At 39.7% G+C, this 22,439-nt stretch overlaps 1 protein-coding gene across 3 annotated transcripts in view; it reads left to right on the top strand.

Moving 5' to 3' along the window:
• The window catches only part of FNBP1L (formin binding protein 1 like), a 99,086-nt gene that overhangs the window by 53,232 nt on the left and 23,415 nt on the right, over positions 1 to 22,439 (top strand). For all 3 annotated transcript variants that reach the window (XM_077823863.1, XM_077823862.1, XM_077823861.1), the window contains exons 2-7: positions 1,711 to 1,826; positions 13,011 to 13,064; positions 14,940 to 15,087; positions 15,487 to 15,549; positions 20,275 to 20,379; positions 20,990 to 21,118. In XM_077823863.1, coding sequence (XP_077679989.1) covers positions 1,711 to 1,826; positions 13,011 to 13,064; positions 14,940 to 15,087; positions 15,487 to 15,549; positions 20,275 to 20,379; positions 20,990 to 21,118 — 615 coding nt within the window. The remainder of the gene's footprint in view (positions 1 to 1,710; positions 1,827 to 13,010; positions 13,065 to 14,939; positions 15,088 to 15,486; positions 15,550 to 20,274; positions 20,380 to 20,989; positions 21,119 to 22,439) is intronic.

The raw sequence follows: 22,439 nt of genomic DNA, 5'->3' as shown, positions 1-22,439 counted from the left end.
GAGAAAGTTATAATTTATGCTTACATATGATATTTTAATGCTTCCCAAAAAACCCTGTTTAAATAATGTTCAGGATCTGACTTCAAAGAAATTTAGAGTGAAGGCCAACACTGTCTTTAAATCACCATTATGGCACAAGTTAGATGTGTGATATATTTAATCTATGCTTCACTGCCCTAAACCCAACAGGTTGAGATGAGATTTGAGAGCAATCTTACTTCTGAATTTCTTCCTTACGTTTGTCAAAGCTGATAAAATGTTGTTTGATCTTATGTATTCTAAATGATTGTATATTTTTACTAACAGCATTCCTTGATGGAACTTCAAATCACTGTAGTGTGCATTGGAATAAGAAGACTAAAGTTGTTAGTAGGAAAGGGTGGTATGACTTTTTAAGTTAAGGTGCAATACTGAGTCAGGGTTGCCAGGCATGTGGTGGTGCATAACTTAAGATAATGAAGAAAGTAATGTTCTATCATGCAAACTTTAAATATCTAAAGGCAACACAATTAGCCTTGCCTGTACCTCATCACTTTCTTTCTCTGGTATTAATTTTTAATTTTACTTTATAGCTGTATTATTTAACTATCAAGTGTATCTGGACACAGTTTCTATGGGCCACACTGTATGATAACTTATATTTGTTTTTACATTTGCTCATGTTTTTTTAGATTATTGAGCAATTGTTCATGAGGAGGTGTGCTAAATATAGTCAGAATTTACAATAAATATTGTCATCTTAAAACACAAATCCTGGACTTCTCTTCAGCAAGGCATAGTTTAAATTTTTAATATAAAAATATGACTGGGTGCGGTGTGGTGTGGTTTACTGAACTGCATCTTCATTTTTTTTTAGATATTTCATTCAAGTTTCCCCTTTTTGTTTTTGGATTCCTTCTTCACCCTGAATGAATGTTTGCTCAACCTGTTGATCTGTCACCTCTAATAGTGAAAACTCAACTTTGAAGGTAGCAATATGACAGGGTTTTTGATCATTTCTATAGAAATCTGCTTTTCTAAAACCCAGTTTCTGTTGCCAGTTTGTCATAGCCCTCTTCATTTTGAGGACTAGTTTTGTTCTGTCTGGAGACTGTCACCAGCACCTATCATGGAGTGAGCATTTGCTGATGACTTGGACTATCTGTGTATCAACCTTTGTTGTATAGTATCACTTAAGTGTGTTTCCTGTCATTGGGTGATCTTAAGGATGTAAATACTTTTTTGTATGCCTAGAAACCATACCTAGGGTCTGTGTTGAGGAATTTTAAAATTACTAAAAAATCTTTTGGAAATAAATTGTACTTGAATAGTCTGTTAACCAGTTACAGAACGCTTGTCTCCACTTATATGTTCAGTGTTGTATTGGAAACCTTCCTTGATTGAAAAGGATTATTTTTAAAGTAATACAAATATTAATGGTCATTACCTTTTATGAAAAAAAATCAACCGTGAGTAATTTTAAAATATGAGTACAGGTGCTTTTACATGAAGAGCCAAAGGTATGTTTGCACATGTGATTTTAGCTTACTAATATTCTGGCATATGAGGGTTGTGATATGCATAGGACTGGCTTTATTATCCCCATTGTAGTGAGTTATATCTAAATATCAAAGACCACACTTCATAACTAAATGAAATTGATTGATTTTTTCTGATTTTTTTTTTTTTAACTTTGTGTAGCTAATTGAATTTCTTTGTTTTGTTTTAAAGGATCAATTTGATAACTTAGACAAGCATACACAGTGGGGCATTGACTTCTTGGAGAGATATGCAAAGTTTGTAAAAGAAAGGATAGAGATTGAACAAAACTATTCAAAACAATTAAGGTAAGTTGTTGTATTTTTTTAAACAAATCCTACTCCGCAACAGTTACTCTGAATTACATTATCAGATGGGTAGATAAATATTTGATTCTGTTGTTCAAGGTCTGTTTTTCATCTGTCGTCCGAATTAGATCATTAGTTACTTTTCATGAGAGACGGATTTTTCTGATCTTCAGATTTACCAGTCCAAAGTGCTCTCCCCCCTTGAGTCTTTTGAACCTGAAAGATACACTCAATGGAATCTTGAGACTTTTTAAAAACTACTGATACTTCTGCACTGGTTTTGGGGTTTGCGTTTAGCAATCTTTTCGCATTAGCCAGCTCTTTGGTTTCTTCTCTGTTCAACAAAGTTTAGAAGCAGACGCTTTAACATCCATTTCTTATGTTGGATTGGCAGAATTCACTTCTTTATGTTAGAAATCTGATAGAAGTCATTCGTGAGCAGAATTTTAGAAGATTGGAATATGAGAATTTAAGGAGCTCAAGAAGTGATTTAAGTATGCAGAATGCAGCACCATTTCACAGCGCTGTGTTGGTTTGTTTTGCTCTTCTGTCTGTTTAAATGAGGAAACCATTTTATTTGGACACATTAATCAAAAACTTTTTCACAGACAGCACAAACAAGTCACCTCTTTGCTTAAGTAACTGAAGCTTATTTTTTGACCACCTTACAGAGGGTTATTGACTTCAGATTTGTCTGTGCCTTGATTTTTAAAATGTTGATGCTTAACTGTAGAGGCCTGCATTGTCTATATGTGAACTTTTATCTACTTTGTTCTAAAAGTTATATTATCTGTATTATTATGTCAATATTATATAAAAACAAACCTTTCATTCTTTCATTTTTAATATTGTTTTGGATAAGATTTGTAATTCCTCCTGAAGAGTATACTGCCTTGGAATTCTTGCATAGTGCACTTTATAAATGAAAAATGTATACCCTTATAATTTACTCTAACCTAGTGGCCACCAACCTGTAGACCATGATCGACTGGTTAAATCTAGAACCTCTGCCAGCTGATCATGATCTCTGGCCACTAAAAGTCCAGCAGCACAACGGGACTAAGGCAGGCTCCTTACCTGCCCCGATCCCACACCACTCCCAGAAGCAGCCAGAACACCCCTGCCGCCCCTTGGGGAGGCAGGGGTCTCTGCGCACTGCTCCTGCCTGCAAGCATTGCCTCCGCAGCTCCCATTGGCCACAGTTCCCTATTCCCAGCCAATGGGAGCTGTGGGGGCAGTGCTTGCAGGCAGGAGCAGTGTGCGGAGCCATATGGGCCCCCCCAGAGGCATGTTACCCACTTCCAGGAACAGCATGGGACCGGGATAGGCAGAGAGCCTGCCTTAGCCCCGCTGCGCCACCAACTGGGAGCCGCCCAGGGTAAGTGCCATCCAGCGTGAACCCGCACCCCAACCCCGAGCCTCCTCCTGGAGCCAGCACCCCAACTCCCCTCCTGCACCCCAACCCCCTGAACCCCCTCCCAGAGCCCCCTCCTGCACGCAAACTCGCTTCCAGAGCTTGCACCCCTCACCACCTCCTGCACCACAACCTCCTGAGCCTGGAGCCCCCTCCGACACTCCAAACCCCTCGGCCCCAGCCCAGAGCCTGCATCCCCTCCCGAACCCCAATCCCCTGCCCCAGCCCAGTGAAAGTGAGTGAGGGTGGGGGAGAGGGAGTGAGCAGGAAGGGGTGGGGCCTCAGGGAAGGAGCAGGATAGATCCTGTGTTGCACTTAAATTAAAAACGTAATCTTGTGAGTAAAAAGGTTGGAGACCACTGCTCTAACCAGTAATTTTCTTGAGCACAATTAAAGAGGAGCAAACGAAAAGGTGTGTTGTGTAAAACTTGTGATGTCATAATACGTTACCAGGGAACCAAAGAATAAGCAGGTTATTGATTGTTGCAAAGTTTCAGCAGCATGGGTCAGGACAGGTAGACCTGGATATGCAGTAGGTTAACAAAGTCATTCAGTGATATACATATTTAATTTGTCCTTAATTTATGATTAAAAAGAAGTTGGTTTTATTATGTGTCAAATTAGTATACCGTCAGTGGATACTTGTAACTGAACTATCAGATGTTGTTTTTGATACAGTAACTGTTGTTGATGAAAGGGAAGAGGTTTGTTTGGTTTACTTCCTCTTTGTCAAATCAAAACAATTCCAGAGATTCTCCTTTTTGTTTTTATTCTGTTCAGCACATTTCTTTCATGCTAACACTGTTGTAGTGGGAGATACAACTTTCTGTTATGTGATGCAGAAGTATAACTAGCGTAACGTCAACAAAAAATAAAATTCTGAATTTGTTCAGCTGCTTTAAACTGGAGTGAGGCGGAAAAAGCCACTCACTCCTTGGAGTGAGTGTTGTTCTCTAATTATGTAATATTCCATGATCTCTAGAATCATCTAGTTGATTTGAGTCAGTTACAGAAAATGTTTTGCTTAAATTATAATGGTGATTATCCTCTGACTAAAGTATACTACTGGGTTGTTGTTTTTTCTTCATAGCAGATTAATGTACATTTCAAGTCACCTTGAGACATTTACCTAAATTGCTATATATAAAAAACAGAAAAACGTTATTTAAACATAAGCTTAAAAGTTAAGTTGGGAATGCAAATTACCACCATATGTGTTTGTTTCTCAAATCTGGTTTTCTTTGATTGGAGCTGAAAACTTAAGCTGTTGTTTATTATCCAAATGTGGATCTGGCAAATTTTCTTTTAGTGACTACCTTAAGAGCCAAAGCATATGAACTTTTATATTCCAAATAGATTATTTTATTTTGTACTCAGCTACCACGTAGTTCCTTTCTATGGTGTTTTGTCTTCAGTTGAATGCTTTTTCTGATAACTTATTGAGATATTAAATTAAAACACTTTTGTGATCAGTGCTCACCATAACTGTTAGTTGATGCTATTCCAATCTTTCAAGCTACTAGAGTGCCATTAAAAGTGGAGCTTTTCCTTTAACTATCAAAAGGCCTGGAAGTTCTAATTGCATGGCTTCATAGTCTGTGAAAGTAGACTTTAAATATAATTCACTTCCAAAATCTCCCTTAATGGAATATAAAGATGGTGGGACAAATTCAGAGTTGGTTTCTCCAGCTGTATTAAATCATTTAATCAAAACAACTTTTAGAATGTCAGTGAAACTGCACCCACTTGTAACGCTGCTTACAGCACTGTATGGACCTAAAGACCATATGCAAAATTCAAGATAACCACACCGCTATACAAATATTTACAGTAAATTGCTGTAATGTAGTGACTGAGGCACTTGATAAGATTTACATAACTCCATCCTACGTTACAGAAAATACACACATTTCCTTGAAAGCTAGTACTACTTTCAAAGAGAGTTGAATTGGGAGATCCGTGATGTGGAAGCAGGGAAAGAAAGAGAGGGTTTAAGGGCAGCCATTTAAGTGTCAGAGACAGAACAACTGTTGAGCTAAGTCTTAGCCTAATATCGTGAGACCTGTAGAAGCAGTAGGAAACAGCAGAATAGTCCGTGTGACCTATCCTTGAGATAACGATGTTTTGAGAGGAGAAAGTGAGAAAATACTGGAATAGATAGTAAATAGCCTAAATAAAATGTAGATGTTTTTAATTTCTGTACATCACAAAGAGGTATAAACGTTTTTGTGATTTTGTTTGTACTTTGGAGAAACTGAGGCAGAGATGCTCTCTGCCAGCTGTATTCTTCCCTTGCAATTGCTCGAATAAAACTGTCTCTGATTTTGTTGCTTCCAACCTGAGAGTGGAGTTCGTTTTCTTCCAGAGTGCTATATTTTTAAAAGTACTAAGCATCTTAACGCCTAGATTTCATTAAGCAATAATTATTGCTTGCCAACACATCACTTGAGTCTTTTCACCAAACCAGAGAGCAGTGTGGTCTAATCCTGCCACTAAAAATATTGACCATCCAACTTTCATCTGCAATCAAATGTTTTTAATCTAGAGCCCTCATTTTGTCCCTATTTTATTTTTAGTTATATTAATTTAGTGCTTGTGCATGGTGCTGAATTGACCCTGTTAGACTGTGAAATCATTTGTTCGTGTACAGACTTGGGGCACAGCACAGGTAGTGGCAGTCCAAGACTCTCCGCTCCATCCTGCTGGTGTGTGGAAATCCTTTCCTAGAAAGGCCACAGTTAGGGATGAGTTCAGTGTCTGTGACCTTAGTAACCCTAAGAATCTCTGCTGAAGCCATTAATTAATGTGAAAAGTGGTGCCCGTATGTACAGTGTGGATATGTGTCCATTGGGTAAGGGGTCATAACTAGACTGGAAGGATTAGATTTTTATTGGTAAATATGGATTTCACCCTTCGCACAAACTGATGAAAACACATTTCCACTGATACTTGGCCTATTTGTAAATTTCAGTTAAGAAAAATGCTGCTTGAAAACTTACTAGAGTTTGAATTAAGGATATTTACTTGGTATATTTTGACATGTGAAATTGACAATTTGTGTTTTAACCGTTATAAAGCTTTAACTTTTTCAATCTAAATTTATACTGTTGTTAAATAATTATATATGACCCTCCCATAATTTCCTACAAATGCAAAAATTTAAGTGGATAAAAGTTGTGGGAAAAGATGCTTAAAAATAAACATTGAAATTATCCATCAAAATTATTCTTTTTAAATATCAAATTCTGCGAACCTTAGCCATAATTCATTTAACATGGGCTAGCAATGCAATGACTTTCAATCATTACTAACCGGGGTGGGATTTAAATTGATGACCTAGTGGTAAAAAGAGTCGTATTCCATTTTCAGCTTTCTAAGCCATCAACTCTCATTTTCTATCCTCACAATGACAGAATGAGTTTTCTTTATACTGTAAGTAAAAAGATCATAATAATATGCTCTGTTAAAATAGACTCTCATTATTTTCCAATGTGTTTGTTTTGTATTGCAGAAGATAATTACAATGCTAAACAAACTGTTTATCATAAACTCTTTTAGTAAATCTTGTGACCTTAAAGATTCAAAACGTTGTGGGTGGAAGAAAAGATTAATCAGAGTTGTCATTAAGAACCTGACAGAATAAAACACTTCATAGTCTAGATTCTTACTCTTCAGCTTCACTTTAAGTCCCCCATGCCTGTACATCTGGGCAGATCCCTATGTCAATGGCTTGCTGATGGGGGTATAAGTCTGCATAGAGCTGGGTGATTTTTTCTTTTTTTTTTTCTTTTTGCAAATCGTATCTTTGCCGAAAAATGCATTTTTTGGATCTCTGAATCCATTCACAATTCTGATAGAATTCAATAAATAATTTTTACTTCTTTTTTATTTCAAAAATGTCAACAAATTTCATTTTGACCATTTTGAAATGCTTTATTTCAACTTTTTATTTTGAAATGGTATTCCACTTTGAAATTTGGTCAATTAAAAAAAAAGGGGGGTGTGAGTGTGAAAACACCTGAAAATGATCACATTGGGAAAAAAAAAAGTTTGTGGTTGACCCAAAATGTTTTGGTTTATTTGAAACAGTTTTTTTCCCTCCAAATTCTTGATTCATTAAAATGTTTGAAAAAATAAAATTTGGGCTAGATCTAACAGATTTTTTATTTATTAGATTTTTTTTTGGTTTGGCCTCATCATCTGGACAGACCAATTATCTTTAGATTCCAAGAGCTAAGCTCAAGTTTAGATACAAATGTCAAACATTTCTCTTTTTTCCAAGAGATACCTGTCAGCAAATACTTTCTAGAGGTGTTGCCTGAGCTTCTATTCCTGATGTCGTCACAAACCCCCTGGCACCTAAGAGTTATTTTCCAGGACATCAGTTCATTTGCTCTTTGCTTTTCAAGCCACAGTTTTCTCATTTTAGAATATCCTTTTGTGCTCCTTTGATCTCTCCATGCCTTCCGTTTTTCCTCTGACTCTTGCACTCATGATCTGTCTTTTCATGTTTATTATCTTGTGCACTTATTGAAGCCTGAGCTATTTACTGTTTGCTGAGTCCTTAGAAAATCTGACAAAATTTGATGCATCAAATTACAAATTCATGTGAGCCCAAATGCAGTCAGGATCCAACTGCTAGTTAATTTGGTTTAAATGCTACAGCGTATGTTGTTTTTGTTTTGGGGGGAAGGTTGTCGTAAGGTATTTCTGTCTTCCTAGAAATGATGAATAAAAACAGCATCACACTGGAAAAATAAAACTAGAACAGAAATCAGCATGCTACTAAGTCATCAGTAATCATGACCCTCCCCCACTGCCATTCTAAACTGTATGCTTTATATTAAGTGGTTTTCCTTTCTTATCTGTAACATGCCAGAAAATCTTCTCTTGCACAGGCTCTTGCACAGTTGCCTAGTTACAGCATTGTTATGCTTGTTATGGATTTCACCTTCTGAATAATAATGAGGTGTATTTTAGGAGTTCCCTGTTTATAATGTAAGCCTCTATATAAAGAGTGTAAGGCAGGAATATAAAATAATGCCAGAAAAAGCAACATAGGAAAATTATTTTGGGTGCCACGGAAGAGGTTTTGTCTTTTTTGACATGAGAAAAAACACACACTATCCAGATATATGGAGACTTGTCTGCTTTTAATCTCTAACAGCACAGCAAATAGAATTTGCACACACACAATGGACTCCATGATACTGGAGAAAAATTCTTGTCTACACCTGGAGAGTCACAGTATTGCCCTCTGAAGTAATTTTTATTCATAAAATGATTTAGAACAGCAAAAGTTGAATTTGTGAAATAGTTCTGGGCATCATAGGCAGACTACTATGTAGCTCTGTATCTTATTGGTGTTGATTGTATAATCTCTTATGTTACACCTTTTCAGAAGTTTTGGATGGAAAAATGAGCTCCCCTTTCAGCTAATATTAGGAGCTATATTTTAATATAAAGCAGGAAAGAGATGCGATTATGAGCTCAGTCTTTCGAAGAGAATAGCATGATGAGTATGCTAAATTGAGGAGGTAGTCAGAAAAGTGACTATAAAAATGGCATTGTAGGTTACTTTATTACTTTATTGTAGAGGGCGCTGGTAGTGATGCCTGTAGTTATAGTTAAAGTTGCCTAACACTTTGATTATAAGACACTGTTTTCAAGTTGCTTATAACTTTGACAAACTTTAATCATTCAGGCTGAACTTTCCATGCCTGATGTCTGCTTCAGGCTGAATATTTTTTGAAAATTTCAGCAAGAACAGTTATGCCATTTCTAAGAATAAAATTATGAAAAATACTTTGCTTTGTCTGCGTTATGATATGGTGTAAGAATTTTCTTAAGTAGCTCTAGCACCTCCAAGCTTTGCAGCACTGACTTGGAATCGGGCAGAGGGCTGATCCTAGTGTCAGGCATGTGCCTTTTGCCATTCTTGTGAAAATCTGCCAACGTTTGGCCAAACTATAAGCCTCTGAAAAAAATCATAGTTTGCACATGCTCAGTTTGGCAGTAAAATTCTCAGAAGATTCTGTCTGCTCTGCATGTGCTCTATCCCTGCACAGCTCCATTGTGTCAGCCAGACCGTTTGTATGCCATCCCACAGAGCGACTGAACGTGATCCATCCCCTCACAATGGGGTGGGCATAGGATTGAGACTGGAGCTGAGGGAACAAGAGTGGAAAGATCTGTAGCTACTAAACACACTCCCTCTGGAACGTCACTGGACCCAGGATTCCCGAGACTCAACACTCTGCTATCAGTAAATAGGTGGGAAACCCACTGGAAAAACATCTTCTTGAGTGGTTAGGTGACATAGCGGATGACATCCTACTATGCATATCCGTTACTATGGCCTATATGGGGGTCAATATGGTTATGATGGATTTTTTTTTTTTTTTTACTTTTTAAAAAGTAGGAAATTGCATGTAAAAATAAAACAATATAGTAAAATAATGTTAATGTTGCAAAGTCAAGCACTCAAAAATTCGGAAAGTTGGAACTGCTCTGGTTATGAATCAGGGTTGTGTAGTGAATGAGGTGGTTGTCTGCGTGACCCCTGCCTCATTTGTTGTGGAAGTTGGAAGATGTGCATTGAACGAGGCAGGGAACTGCAGGAAGAGAAAAGAGCATCTCATGATTCAAGTAGCTGAGTACCACTTTGGAGAACTGAGTTCTGTGTCTGCCTCTGCCAGAGTTCCTGTGGGATGCTGGCCATTGCCAAGCCATGCAGCGTTCCATGTACATGAGGAGAGGGAAGTAAACCCATAGTTCCTTGGCTCACAGATCAGATTAAGATCTCTTCTTCTACACTGGCTGCTGCTTATATTTTTGTGCACTTCACCATTGAGCATTGCTTCATACCCTTTCCATACAGAGGCAAGTATCATTCCCCCCAGTTTACGTATAAGTTAAGAGAGGTTGCACAAGGTCTCTTCTGGTGAAACTGGGACTAGAACCCAAGTCCCTACTATCTACTACTCTGTCATACTGCCTCTTCTACAGAATGTTGCAAATCTATGTACTTAAAACTACTTTTCTAACTACTAGGTATACTTCCTTCACAGAGGTAGGAATAGAATGCAAAAATCCTAATCTCCAACATTCTGTTGCTGCTTGTCAGTGGGTTACACAACAATTTGCTGAAGTATCACAACCTCCCCAAAGGGCCTGGTCCAAATAGAAAAATAACACTTCTTTAGCTCAAGTTTAGATGTCTGTGCTGGGAATCGCATGGTTCAGAAATTCAACCTTAATGCTAACCTGGGGAGGGTGAGGGTTGGGAAGGGTTTCTCCTATTTGCACATGATGGAATTTCTTCCCCCTCCCAATTTTTCTCTTTGAATAACTAGCTTATTTAATTTACAGTGAGAAAACATCCTTAGACACTTTTATGGTTTAAAAACCATCCTATGTGATAATTGTGTTGCAACAAAACACAGGTGGTCCACATTTTGGTGCTCTGTCACACTGAAAAGTGTGAAGGGTGAGCGTATTAGTAAAATAAGTAGACACAGTATGGCTTTTGAGTTACACAGCAGAGCAAGAGAGTGCTGTTCTTGCAGTCATCCTTTCAGTGTAACTGCACTTTTAAATCCTAAAACTGAACAAAGGGAAGCCTGGGCAAACGCTATTCTACAGCAATATGTAAATAATATGCTAATTTGTACTGTTTTTTATTGTTTGGATTGTAAATATATAGGATGGATAAAAATCTGGCATATGAAATATGCAGTATTGGGCATGGTATTAGCAGCCTAAAATGGAGAATATACAGCAGTTAGCTCTGCTATCTGCCCTTCTCATTGCAGCTACTAAATGGATTTCATGGTGAAGAAAGTGCAATATAAACAGTATTTTACAGAAATATCTGGAGAAGAAATTGATATGCTTTCAAAATGCCTATAAAGAAACCTGATACCTCTTCAGACTGTACTCACTGCCATCGTCTGTTGGCTGCAGAAGACTCTTAACAATAAAATTGGGTGATACAGATTCTATTGTGAAAGGTTTTAATAAGTACTGACAAGAACTAATGCTCTGCAAAAGTCCATGACTATTACGGAAGGAAAGCTAAAGAGTTTTCTGCTAACATGACCACATTGGACACTAGAGCTACTGAAGTAGACTCTTAAATTAACTATCAGAAAATCTTCAGTAAATTCAAGCAAAAACTGAAGAGAATAACAACTTGCATAAAACGTAAAATCTGATCATATGATAGAGACTATCGGAATTACTGGAAAATCAAATAAAATGTAGAAATGTTAGATTTAAAGATGTGCCAGTGGCCAAAGAAGTGCCAGATCCTCTTGTATTTTGTTAAAATTATGGTTTGTTTATTTCACTTTGACACAGAAAATTATTCTGTATTTGCTGAAAAAGATACAAAATTCCTTCTAGACAGAGGCAGGGAGATCAGTAATGGAGCTATAATTGCAACTTTTGTGGTTTATAAAAAGTGAGAGAATTTTGAAGACTGTTATAATAAAAAAGATACTGCAGTATGAAGATGGGATCTTTGTCCGTATACTGAAAATAGGAGGGTGGGGAGAATTAATTGTGGGCTTGTTTGTTTTTTTTTTTTAAAGGAAGGGTTTCATGGTGTCCTACAGGTACCTTTCTGGCTTTCAGAAAAGTTTGTTACCTGTGGCAATAAATCTTTTTTTTGGGACAGTAAATCTGGTCCAGCCGGGTGGGAGTGGGGGAATATATGTTTTGGAGAAGGATTGTATTTGAAAATTGACACTCAAGTATTGTTTCTCTCTCTCTCTCTCTCTCTTTCTCTCTCTTTCCTTTTTGTAAGATTGTGGGCACGTTATGTTGCTTTGGCATGTCACAGGATTCTTTATAATGTTGTTCTACTGCATTTCCAAATTTAGGCACTAATCCTGCAGTTATTTCTGTAGCAGTGCATCCCTATGTTATCAGTGTCTGACTAGAGGATTTAGTACAGCAAATGTGTTGATCAAGATTGCATTCCTGCAGTGTGTAGCATGCAGATGCATGGCTATGTCCACTCATTAAAGTAAATGATGCTTCTCACAGGCACAGCAGTCTGTCCACATGCTACATAGAGCGTATTAGGGGGTCTCAGTCTCTTTTTTTAGATTTTTTTTTTTCTTAGCTTTTGAACTGTTGATGTTTCCAGGGACACTGATGATGTTTTCAGGTCTAAGGTATTGCCTCCATTTTTAAAAAAAAAGATTCTGCATCTTGCACCCTAAAATCTGCTCATGTTCAAAACAATGACTGTAGTGTAGTTAAAATAATTTGTCTGAGTGTCTGCTGAAAGCTAAACCCTGGTCACCGGATTTCTCTGCAAACAGTCATGAATGTGGTACCCAGAATGACTATATGATTTGCACGTTGCTTATCTGTGCCTGTCTATATCATTTGTGTGTCCAGATAGGATAGTAAATGTAATATAAAACCTGCTGTTTGTGAGCCTTTTAAGTTGGATGTGAATAAATGAGGTGATTTAGTTACTATGGCAACAGGTGCCTTAAAATATATATTACTCTGTTGGCTTCACTGAGTTTACACCAAAATAAGTTTGCCCTGTGAAGTTGTATCAAATTCTTCGTTCAAATAGTTTACAGTATGTGACCCTAGTGCTGCAGAGACCTTCACTGGTATAAGGCTCTCCCCATGGAAATCCGTTGCAGCACTGGGGCCTATTTTTTATCACTATTTTTTTTTTTTTGACACTGCAACTAGAAAAATGCTTTTATAATATAGTATATGTACTTTTCACCTTTTAACAGAAATCTGGTTAAGAAGTACTGTCCCAAACGTTCATCAAAAGATGAAGAGCCCAGGTAAAATATATGCATTTAAAGTTTTACATATATAAATAGCAAATACCACTGTATATTGTTTAATCTTTTTTATCCTTAATGGAACTTTTTCTGTGTAAATATTTTTGATGGATAAATTAGCAAATGAATGAAATCAGGACTTCCTTTGTTTGGGTTCTTGTTCTATAACAATTAAATATCACACTTTACTGTTCCCACTATTGGTGTCTTAAAGTTTTAGGTGTTGTCAATTTGTATTAGCAGCTTTCCAAATTAAACTTCATTTAGCAGAAGAGTTTGAAAGTGAAGTTTTAGTGCAATATATATATTATATAAAATTATATATATGTTACACACACACACACACACACACACACACACACACACACATATATATATATATATATATATATTCTGGCATTACTTTTATAGGATTGGGAATAATTTGGCCTTAATGTGTGTGTTTCTTTTTCTTACAATTTTTATTAACCCTTTGAGAATCCTGGTAACGTTCTACCAATGCAGCTCTGCAGACTTGGGTTTTGACTGCATGCTGAATTGTCATTTATTTTTGGCTAGTGAAACTCAAGTGTGTTACCCTGGCAACTTACTTTGGTTCCAAGAGGCAAAGTAGATTTGGATGACCATTTGTGAGGGTAACACTGCATGTTAAGCAATTCCATTGTCAATGGTGTAAGGATACATCTACACTGCAGTGGGGAGGTGTGATTCCCAGTTCCGGTAAACGTACATGCTTGAGCTAGCATGCGGGGTGGCTGAGGTGGCACAGCTGGCATCGTGTGTATGTAAGATCTCCCATGGAGTTGTTCTTTGGAGGCTAGCCTGAGCTACCACCAGTGCTGCCATGTTTAGCGCACTCGCTCCAGAAGTGCTAGCACGTGTATGCCCACAGTCACTCCCAACTACAGGGTAGACATAGCCTAAGAGAAGTGCTTATTTTGCTGTCCTCGTCATTGATGATATTTGATGTCTGATTAAAACACAGTGCTAGTTTTTAAAGTATAAATAATTGGACTATGAATGAAAGAATGGTGAAAACTTAAGAGTAGCATGTGGGATGGATTTCACGTTGCAGCCAGGGAAGTGCTATGCAGAAATGCCTTGGGGAACCCTACCAGAAACACCTCCAGTTCTATTTAAACCCACCTCCAAAGAAATCTGGACGGCAGGAGTCAGGATTTCCAAGTCCACAATGGAATTCAGGATGCCAGCTTTAAGAAGATGGCAATATTCCATTATTAAAGAAAGATGCATATTTTAATATGGTGACTGTTTTTGTTTCTTTCCTCCCTTCCACACACACTTTCTACCCTTATTTTTGCCCCTCCTCCTCCCCCTTTTTAGTGCCAGCCATAGTGGCACCTTACCTCCAGCCAAGAGGTGGGCAGGCAAACAGGCAGCTGTCTCCAGAGCTGATAGCAAACTTGTTCTGTAGATCATCCATCGGGATGCATATGAGTGGTATGATTGGCATGTTCCACCCTCAAGACCAAGCACATCATCTCTGCAACAAGTTCAGCCTCCGAGCCTAGGGACCTAAGTCCGTTCCCAAGCTCAGGCCTCTCAGTTGGCAGCTTAGGATACCACTAAACTGCAGGGCCTTTCAGGTAGTATTCTTATTCTTTCTTTTCCACTCCCCAGAATCCATGTTCTTATAAACTATGTATGAAGAGACATTAGAATGTGGTACATCTTAGGCCCAACGTCGGCTTTCCCCACTGTGCATTTTCACTGTAGTTCAACATTAGTCTAAGGCTTATTTTACAGTGTATCTAATTTTAGCACACACTATGTTCTCTTAATGGCTAAGTAAAGAAATCCTTAGTGAAAGTAAAAGTCAATTTCACCTTGTGTTTTCAATGTGTATTTTGTCAGGTTTACATCCTGTCTAGCCTTTTTTAACATCCTTAATGAGTTAAATGACTATGCAGGACAACGAGAAGTAGTAGCAGAAGAAATGGGACACAGAGTCTATGGAGAACTAATGAGATATTCTCATGATCTAAAAACAGAAAGAAAAATGGTAATTCCTATATTCTTATCCAACAATCGTGTATAAAATGACTGTTTTCATTCAAAGAATCTGTATACTTATTTGTCCAGTCAGTAGTATAAATGTGACAGTAGTGTCAATTATAAGTTTTATGTGCAACTTAACATAACATCAGAGTAGCTCTCTTCAATACATATTTACTTGCTATGATGTTGAAAATAGAAATATAGAATAGTGCCCATTAATAACTTTTGAGTAAATAACCCTGGTCTATCGTGCTGTTCTTGCATGGATAGTAATATCTCCAATAAAGTACCTTGATAAATTAGTAAGCAATTGACATAGCATACTGAATGTAAACTAGAACAGAAACCAGTAAGGTTAACAGTATCTGAGATTTGTGAAAATGTCTTATTTATGGCCTTACAGCATCTTCAAGAAGGGCGAAAAGCTCAGCAGTATCTTGACATGTGCTGGAAACAGATGGATAATGTGAGTTTTTCTGTTAATAGTGTACAGTTCTACACAACTGTTGCCATTACGTTTGCGTTGGTGTTTAGTTTAGCTGTATCACTGAATGATCGCATTAGATTTATTGTTCAGTAGCCAAGACAGAATACAATGTACTTGTAGTTCATTACCTAATTAATTTCTCTGTAAATTGTTATTCTCTGTAGGAGTTACCTTTTTGGGGTTTATGTGATGTAGAGAAGTAGCTTTCAAATATATTAGAATTTTCTTGAAAATAACACTCAATCCTATGTCCTGGAGGCATCTACTAGCAATCCTTCAGCCTAGCAATCCTTCAGCTATCAGTCCCTTTTCTCCTAGCCTGCTCTCATTGTAATCACCTACAGTTTAAGAAATAGCTTATTTTGTGGGACAGTTTCACTAGTTATGTTCCATCTTTTCACATTTTTATAGATTTACTGCTGCCTCCTTAGTAGTTGTAGTAGATTTTCCAAGTTTCTGTTCTTACTAATTAACCTCAAATTAACCCAACTGTGTTTAAAGACTTGAAGGTATGTAGCATTTACTTATGCATCATTTAGGAAATCAAAGCTTTAAGTCCGTCATCAGCATTGGACTTGATCAAGATGGCTTGTAACAAAAGGTTTATTCAAGAATGCTGCTATGTCTATTGTATAGTCCTTTTTTGTTTATTTCACTTTCAGTCAATATAAACTCTGTTTAATAGAGGAATACAGGCAGAGTACTCCAGGGTTCCATTCTTTTAAAGCCCCAGTTTAAAAGGAGGCAGAACAGAAATTCTACTTTCCATGTCTCAGTGATACTTTTGAAGTGATATTGACAAAGATTCCTCCTGTGCCAATACGCCATCCTTAGAATGTGTTGGTTCTTGGTCAGATATCCTAAAACAATGGTGAAGAGGTGGAAGATTCATATTTAGGAAGGCAGAGTCAGAAGAATGAAACAAATTTTTAATTTCACATGCTTTACATCGGGGTCGGCAGCCTTTCAGAAGTGGTGTGCCGAGTCTTCATTTATTCACTTTAATTTAAGGTTTCACGTGCCAGTAATACATTTTAACATTTTTTTAGACGGTCTCTCGCTATAAGTCTATATATTATATAACTAAACTATTGTTGTATGTAAAGTAAACAAGGTTTTCAAAATGTTTAAGAAGCTTCATTTAAAATTAAAATGCTGATCTTACGCCGCTGGCCCACTCAGCCCGCTGCCAGCCTCGGGTTCCGTTCACCTAGGCTGGCAGCAGGCTGACCGGGGCCTGCGGCCAGGACCCTGGCTAGCAAGGGGCCTGCGGCCAGGACCCTGGCTAGCAAGGGGCCTGCGGCCAGGACCCTGGCTAGCAAGGGGCCTGCGGCCAGGACCCCGGCTAGCAAGGGGCCTGCGGCCAGGACCCCGGCTAGCAAGGGGCCTGCGGCCAGGACCCCGGCTAGCAAGGGGCCTGTGGCCAGGACCCCGGCTAGCAAGGGGCCTGCGGCCAGGACCCCAGACCAGCAGCGGGCTGAGCGGGGCCGGCGGCCGGGACCCCAGACTGGCAGTGGGCTGAGCGGCTCAGCCTGCTGCCGCTCAACCCGCTGCCGGTCTGGGGTTCAGTCCGCCGGCTCCTGCCAGCCAGGGTTACGGCTGCCGTTCCTGCTCAGCCTGCTGCCGGTCTGGGATCCCAGCCCCGCCCACATAGAGGAGTACCTACCTTCTCCCTGGTTCTACCCCATTCTCTTCCTCTCTCTGCACTGAGCTGAGGGTGGGAGTGCACTGAGCACAGGGTTGGGGGTGAAGGAGCAGGCTGGGGGTTGGGGTGCAGGGTCTGGCCAGGAGCTAGAATGAGGGAGGGGGCTCAGGGTTGGGGCAAGAGGTTTGGGTGTGGAGTGCTTACCTGGGCAGCTCCCATTTGGTGCGAGGGGTGGGAATGTGGGGGGTGCAAGAGTTAGGACATGGGGTTTGACGGGGCTAGGTATGTGTGGATGGTACTGGAGTCAGGGCTGGGGTCGTGGGGGGTGCAGGGGTCAGGGCAGGAGGCTGGGATGTGTGGTGGGTGCAGGGGTCAGGGCATGGGGTGTGGGGGGGCTAGGTATGTGGGGGGTACTGGAGTCAGGGCTGGGGTCATGTGGGGTGCAGGGGTCAGGGAAGGAGGCTGGGGTGTGTGGGTGGTGCAGGGGACAGGAGAGAGGGCTGGCTGTGTGTGAGGGGGGTGCAGGGGTCAGGGCAGAGGGCTGGCTTGTGTGAGCGGGGTGCAGGGCTCAGGGCAGGGGGCTGGGGTGTGGGGGCGGAATGTAAGGTGCAGGGATCAGGGTAGAGGGCTGGGGTGTTTTGGGGGTGCAGGGATCAGGGCAGAGGGCTGGGTGTGTGTGAGGGGGGTGCAGGGCTCAGGGCAGGGGGCTGGGGTGTGGGGGGGATGTAAGGGTCAGGGCAGGGGGCTGGGGTGTGGGCTGGGGGTGTGGGGTTGCTCCCAGCCCCCTGCCCAGAGCGGCTCATGGCAGGGCGCTGGAGGGGATATGCTCTGATTCCACCCCCCTTCTCCAAGGCCCTGTCCCACACCTCTTCTCCGCCTCCTCTCCGGAGCAGCGAGCGCACTGTGGCTCTTCTTCTCCCACTCCCGTGCTGATCGATGGCAGGGAGAGGAGAAGGAGCAGGAATGCAGCACGCTGGGGGAAGAGGCGGGGGAGGGAGGAGCTTGCCTGCCCTGCAGCAGCAGCCGGCAGGACCAAGCTTCTTCATCTCCGGGGGCGGAGAAGAGCAGGCTGGGGCAGGCAGGATTTTTAATGACACGCTGCTGCCTGCCGGGGTACCGGTCTGGGTTTGGCAGCAGGCTGAGCAGGGCCGGCAGCTGGGACCCGGCAGGCAGCAGTGTGCCATTAAAAATCGGCTCACGTGCTGTCTTTGGCACGTGTGCCATAGGTTGCCGACCCCTGCTTTACATAAAGAAGAGAGGATAAGCAATAGGATTTCAAAATACTTCATCTGTAAAGTGTCAAGAGAGGGTAGCAGTTGGTTGCTGAAGATTGTTCATAAAGGTTCAACATTCTTTCTTGGAAATCTTGCCTATTGTCACCAAATTTTTGGAAAGGAAAGTGCTAATCAGGAAGAAGATTACAAAAACATTTGCATTTCTGAAACATTTCCATTGAACCAGTGCCAAACAGAAGGAAGGAAGAGCGAAGGGAAATCATTAAATCATTTTAAGGTGAACTGACTTCAGAACAAAAGTGAAAACTGAGTTAATCCCAGATTTCTATGCTGAGTGGTCCCCATTTACCAGACTAAGGGACATGCAGTGCAGAAATAAATTTTTAATTAACCCTTTTTTTCCATTCTCCTACATGAAATCCACTGGGCATTGCTCAGGTAACTGAAGATGGTTATTTAAAACTTATTTCTGTGCTGAATGCTCCTCCCATGCTGGGTAAATTGGAGAGACAGTTCTGGGTTTGTCACAGTTTTAATTTTTAGCTTTCCAGTTCATCTTTGAAACTTCAGTATTACAAAGACTAACTTCCCTCTTAATGTCAGAATAAATTAGAATTACATATCACTGCACAGGAAAAATCTTAGTGATTTTTCTGGAGTCAGTCATCTGTCTTGGAAATCGATGTGATTGAACCTGAAGAATTCTCGATATCTGCATAGGAATATATTTCAGTCACTATGGATTTGTGATGGAAAACAGCATTACCGGTCCTGAAAAACACCATTCCGGCAGATGCTAGCACTTCATATGCTCACATACTTTGATCATTTATTGGTGTGTATGTATCTTCCTTAATGTATTGTTTCAAGTTCCATCTAATTCTGGCTTAAAAATAAGGAATTAACAGGGCCTTGGTGAACATGATGGGTAACAGCCTTTTCTCACTGTGGATGTTTAATAGTGGGGCATAAAATAGAGCCATAGTGTGTCAACAGTCAGAGACCACCTTACAGTAAATGTGTTGAGAATTGCAGTCTCAGTAGGTTGGCAATACCGACAGTGCACTTCTCTGTGAGATAGTCTCAAATATATGAAGATTAGTTGTCTTTGGCTACAGAGTCTCTCAACAAATCTCTGAAGGCTTGATCTATGCTGTGAAATCTGACAATATATGACAGGTTTGTTATCAGTAAGGTTAGCTAATATGATGCCGAGTATGGGTTAGTGTGGTCAGTGTAGACCAGGACAAACATTGTTCAGCATTGTGTCAGAGGGTCTAATTTTGGTTAGCTGAGACGTTGCTGAACACTATTTGTTCTGGTGTATGCTCACTGCTAAACCATGCTCAGTATCTTGTCTATTAACATCATTGTAACAAATTGGTTAAAGAAATGAATTTTAAAATTATATAGATGTCTGGGTCCAGATTAGGATTTTCTTTCCCAGCCTCTTTCTTCCCCCCCCGGGTAATCTGAGCTAAAATCTGGACCCAGCTGTTCTTTATAATTAAATTTGTCTCTGTAATTGGGTGTTCATAATTTGGTTGCTTGTATAATAATTTTAAAACCTATTTTGAACATTTCTGTGCTGGAACCCCATTAAGGTAAATGGAGCAAGTTGAAACCTCTGGAGAAAAGGTGGTTTGACTGCAGATCGAACAAGACTAGCAGTGCTTTGATTTTCAGGGTGAAGGCTCTTTTCAGCCAAGATTAATGGAAATTTTAAATGGAAGCTTAGATATCTAGGTTTTGAAGTTGCTGTAAAAATAAAACAGTACTATCTGTTGGTTTGTTAGAGCAATATAGTTTTCATGATTTTTATAGAGCAAAAAGAAATTTGAAAGAGAGTGCAGAGAGGCAGAAAAGGCACAGCAAAGTTATGAAAGACTGGACAACGACACAAATGCAACTAAGGCCGATGTTGAGAAGGTAAGACCCATGACACTTCTTCCTCTCCGCATTCTTGTTGTTACTATTATTAGAAAATGTTAATTTTTGTTGGCTTTATTTTTTGTAGCAATATTTGAACAACATAATATATTTATTTACATATTTTAGGCAATATCAAAGTTACAGTATAATTCATCTTTTAAAACTCAATGTACAGTGTAGTGAGGCATATTGACATATTTTAGTCTTTTAATTATTCAAAGGATGATCACAGAGCAAATTACAGATAATGTCTAAGACAGAAGCTGTAGATGGGGATATTTGTCTGATGTAATTTTTGGTGTAATGTGCTTAGAATCTAGTTTAATGGTTTCTATTTTATTCTCCTTCTGAACCACCTTTAGTCCAATGGCTGCAGAGGAAGTTTTTATGGCAGTTCCTGAATATGACCTGTAGATTGACATTACAAATTTAATGGCACTCACATTCCTTCCCTTTTTGTTAATTATAGGGAGAAATGTTTGTGCCTCCACATCCACTGTGACTAATTTTTTTATGTAATTGGTGGGAAAGCTAGTTAAAGTAATGTTACATTTCTTTTGAGAGAACACAAATGAGGCATGTTTGTACTGATGTGACTTCCCATTAGGCTAAGCAACAATTAAACCTGCGTACACACATGGCAGATGAAAACAAAAATGAATATGCTGCACAACTACAGAACTTTAATGGAGAGCAACACAAACATTACTACATTGTCATTCCTCAGATTTACAAGGTAAAACAATATTTAATAAAATTAATTTCTTTATTTTTTGAGGGGGAAGAGGATTTCAAAATCTAAAACTTAAAGAAAAAGATAATCTTGGTAGATCACTTCCATCACCTAAGCTGGTAAAGATGTCTAAAGCATATCTGCCTAGGTTTTTATTAGGTTACATTTATTGTTCATAGCAATTAGATTTAGAAATGTAAATAAAATACTGTTGTAGTTTCTGTGAATATTGTTATAAATAGTAAGCTTCCTTTTGTTTGCTTAAAGAATACTAGAATCATATTGCAAAAGAAGAAAAAGTTTCTTTCAAGGACATACATTCTGTGCAGCATTCATTTAATATAAAGTGATCCATGGACGGTAACAAGTGGGAAATCCCTCAAAGGTCTTGAAGTCTGTTGAAGCATTTGGGATAACACTGGGAACCTCACAGGCTACTCATCATCACTCCCATAAACACACTGGTCATTGGGGCACCATCACTGATGAGCAATCCATTAATGTTCTCCACCCCTGGTGATCGTTTGTCAGTGCTTGAGTCTCCGCAAAGCCCATTCCTGTCCACTCTTTTATATTGTCAATCCATCTCTTCTTTTGTCTAACTCTTCTTCTCTTCCCCTGTACTGTCCCTTGGAGGATGATCTTGGATAGGCCAGATGATCTTGTTACATGGTTGTACCACTTCAGCTTGCGCTTCTTCATGGTCATCAGGAGGTCTTCATATGAGCCAGCGCATTGGGTGATGTTGCGGACCTCTTCATTAGTGACGTGGTCAAAGTAGGAGATACTTCTGTAAAATCCTGGGCATCTCATTTCTACTACCTGTATTTTCCGTGCAAGTTCTGCCGTAAGGGTCCATGTCTCGCGCGCATACAGAAAAATGGAGATGACCAATGCGTGCAGCAGTTTCAGTCTGGATTCCGGGGAGATGTTCTTATTCATCCGAATTGGCTTTAGCTTTGCCACTGCTGCTGTTATTTCCGCAGTTCTTGCCTGAATTTCTGCCTTGGATCCTTCATCAGTGATGACTGCCCACAAATACTTGAACTGTTTCACTGTCTCCAGCTCTTGTCCACTGACAGTGATATGTGAGCTGATCCCATCACGTTTGTTTGTCATCAGCTTGGTTTTCTCTGCACTGATTTCCATGCCATATTTTGCGAAGGTTTCATCCAGTTGTTTCACAAGATTGGCAAATTCATCTTTATTGCCTGCCAGGACATCAATGTCATCAGCGAACCGAAGATTTGAGATTGTTCGCCCCCAATGCTGACTGTACATATGTGATCTTCTAGGGCATCAGTCATTATGCGCTCCAAGTAGA

This window comes from Eretmochelys imbricata, chromosome 8, assembly GCF_965152235.1.
Source record: "Eretmochelys imbricata isolate rEreImb1 chromosome 8, rEreImb1.hap1, whole genome shotgun sequence".
In the NCBI taxonomy this organism is placed as follows: domain Eukaryota; kingdom Metazoa; phylum Chordata; order Testudines; family Cheloniidae; genus Eretmochelys; species Eretmochelys imbricata.
The sequence above is the reverse complement of the archived record's forward strand: the minus strand, read 5'-3'. Positions and strand labels throughout refer to the sequence as shown.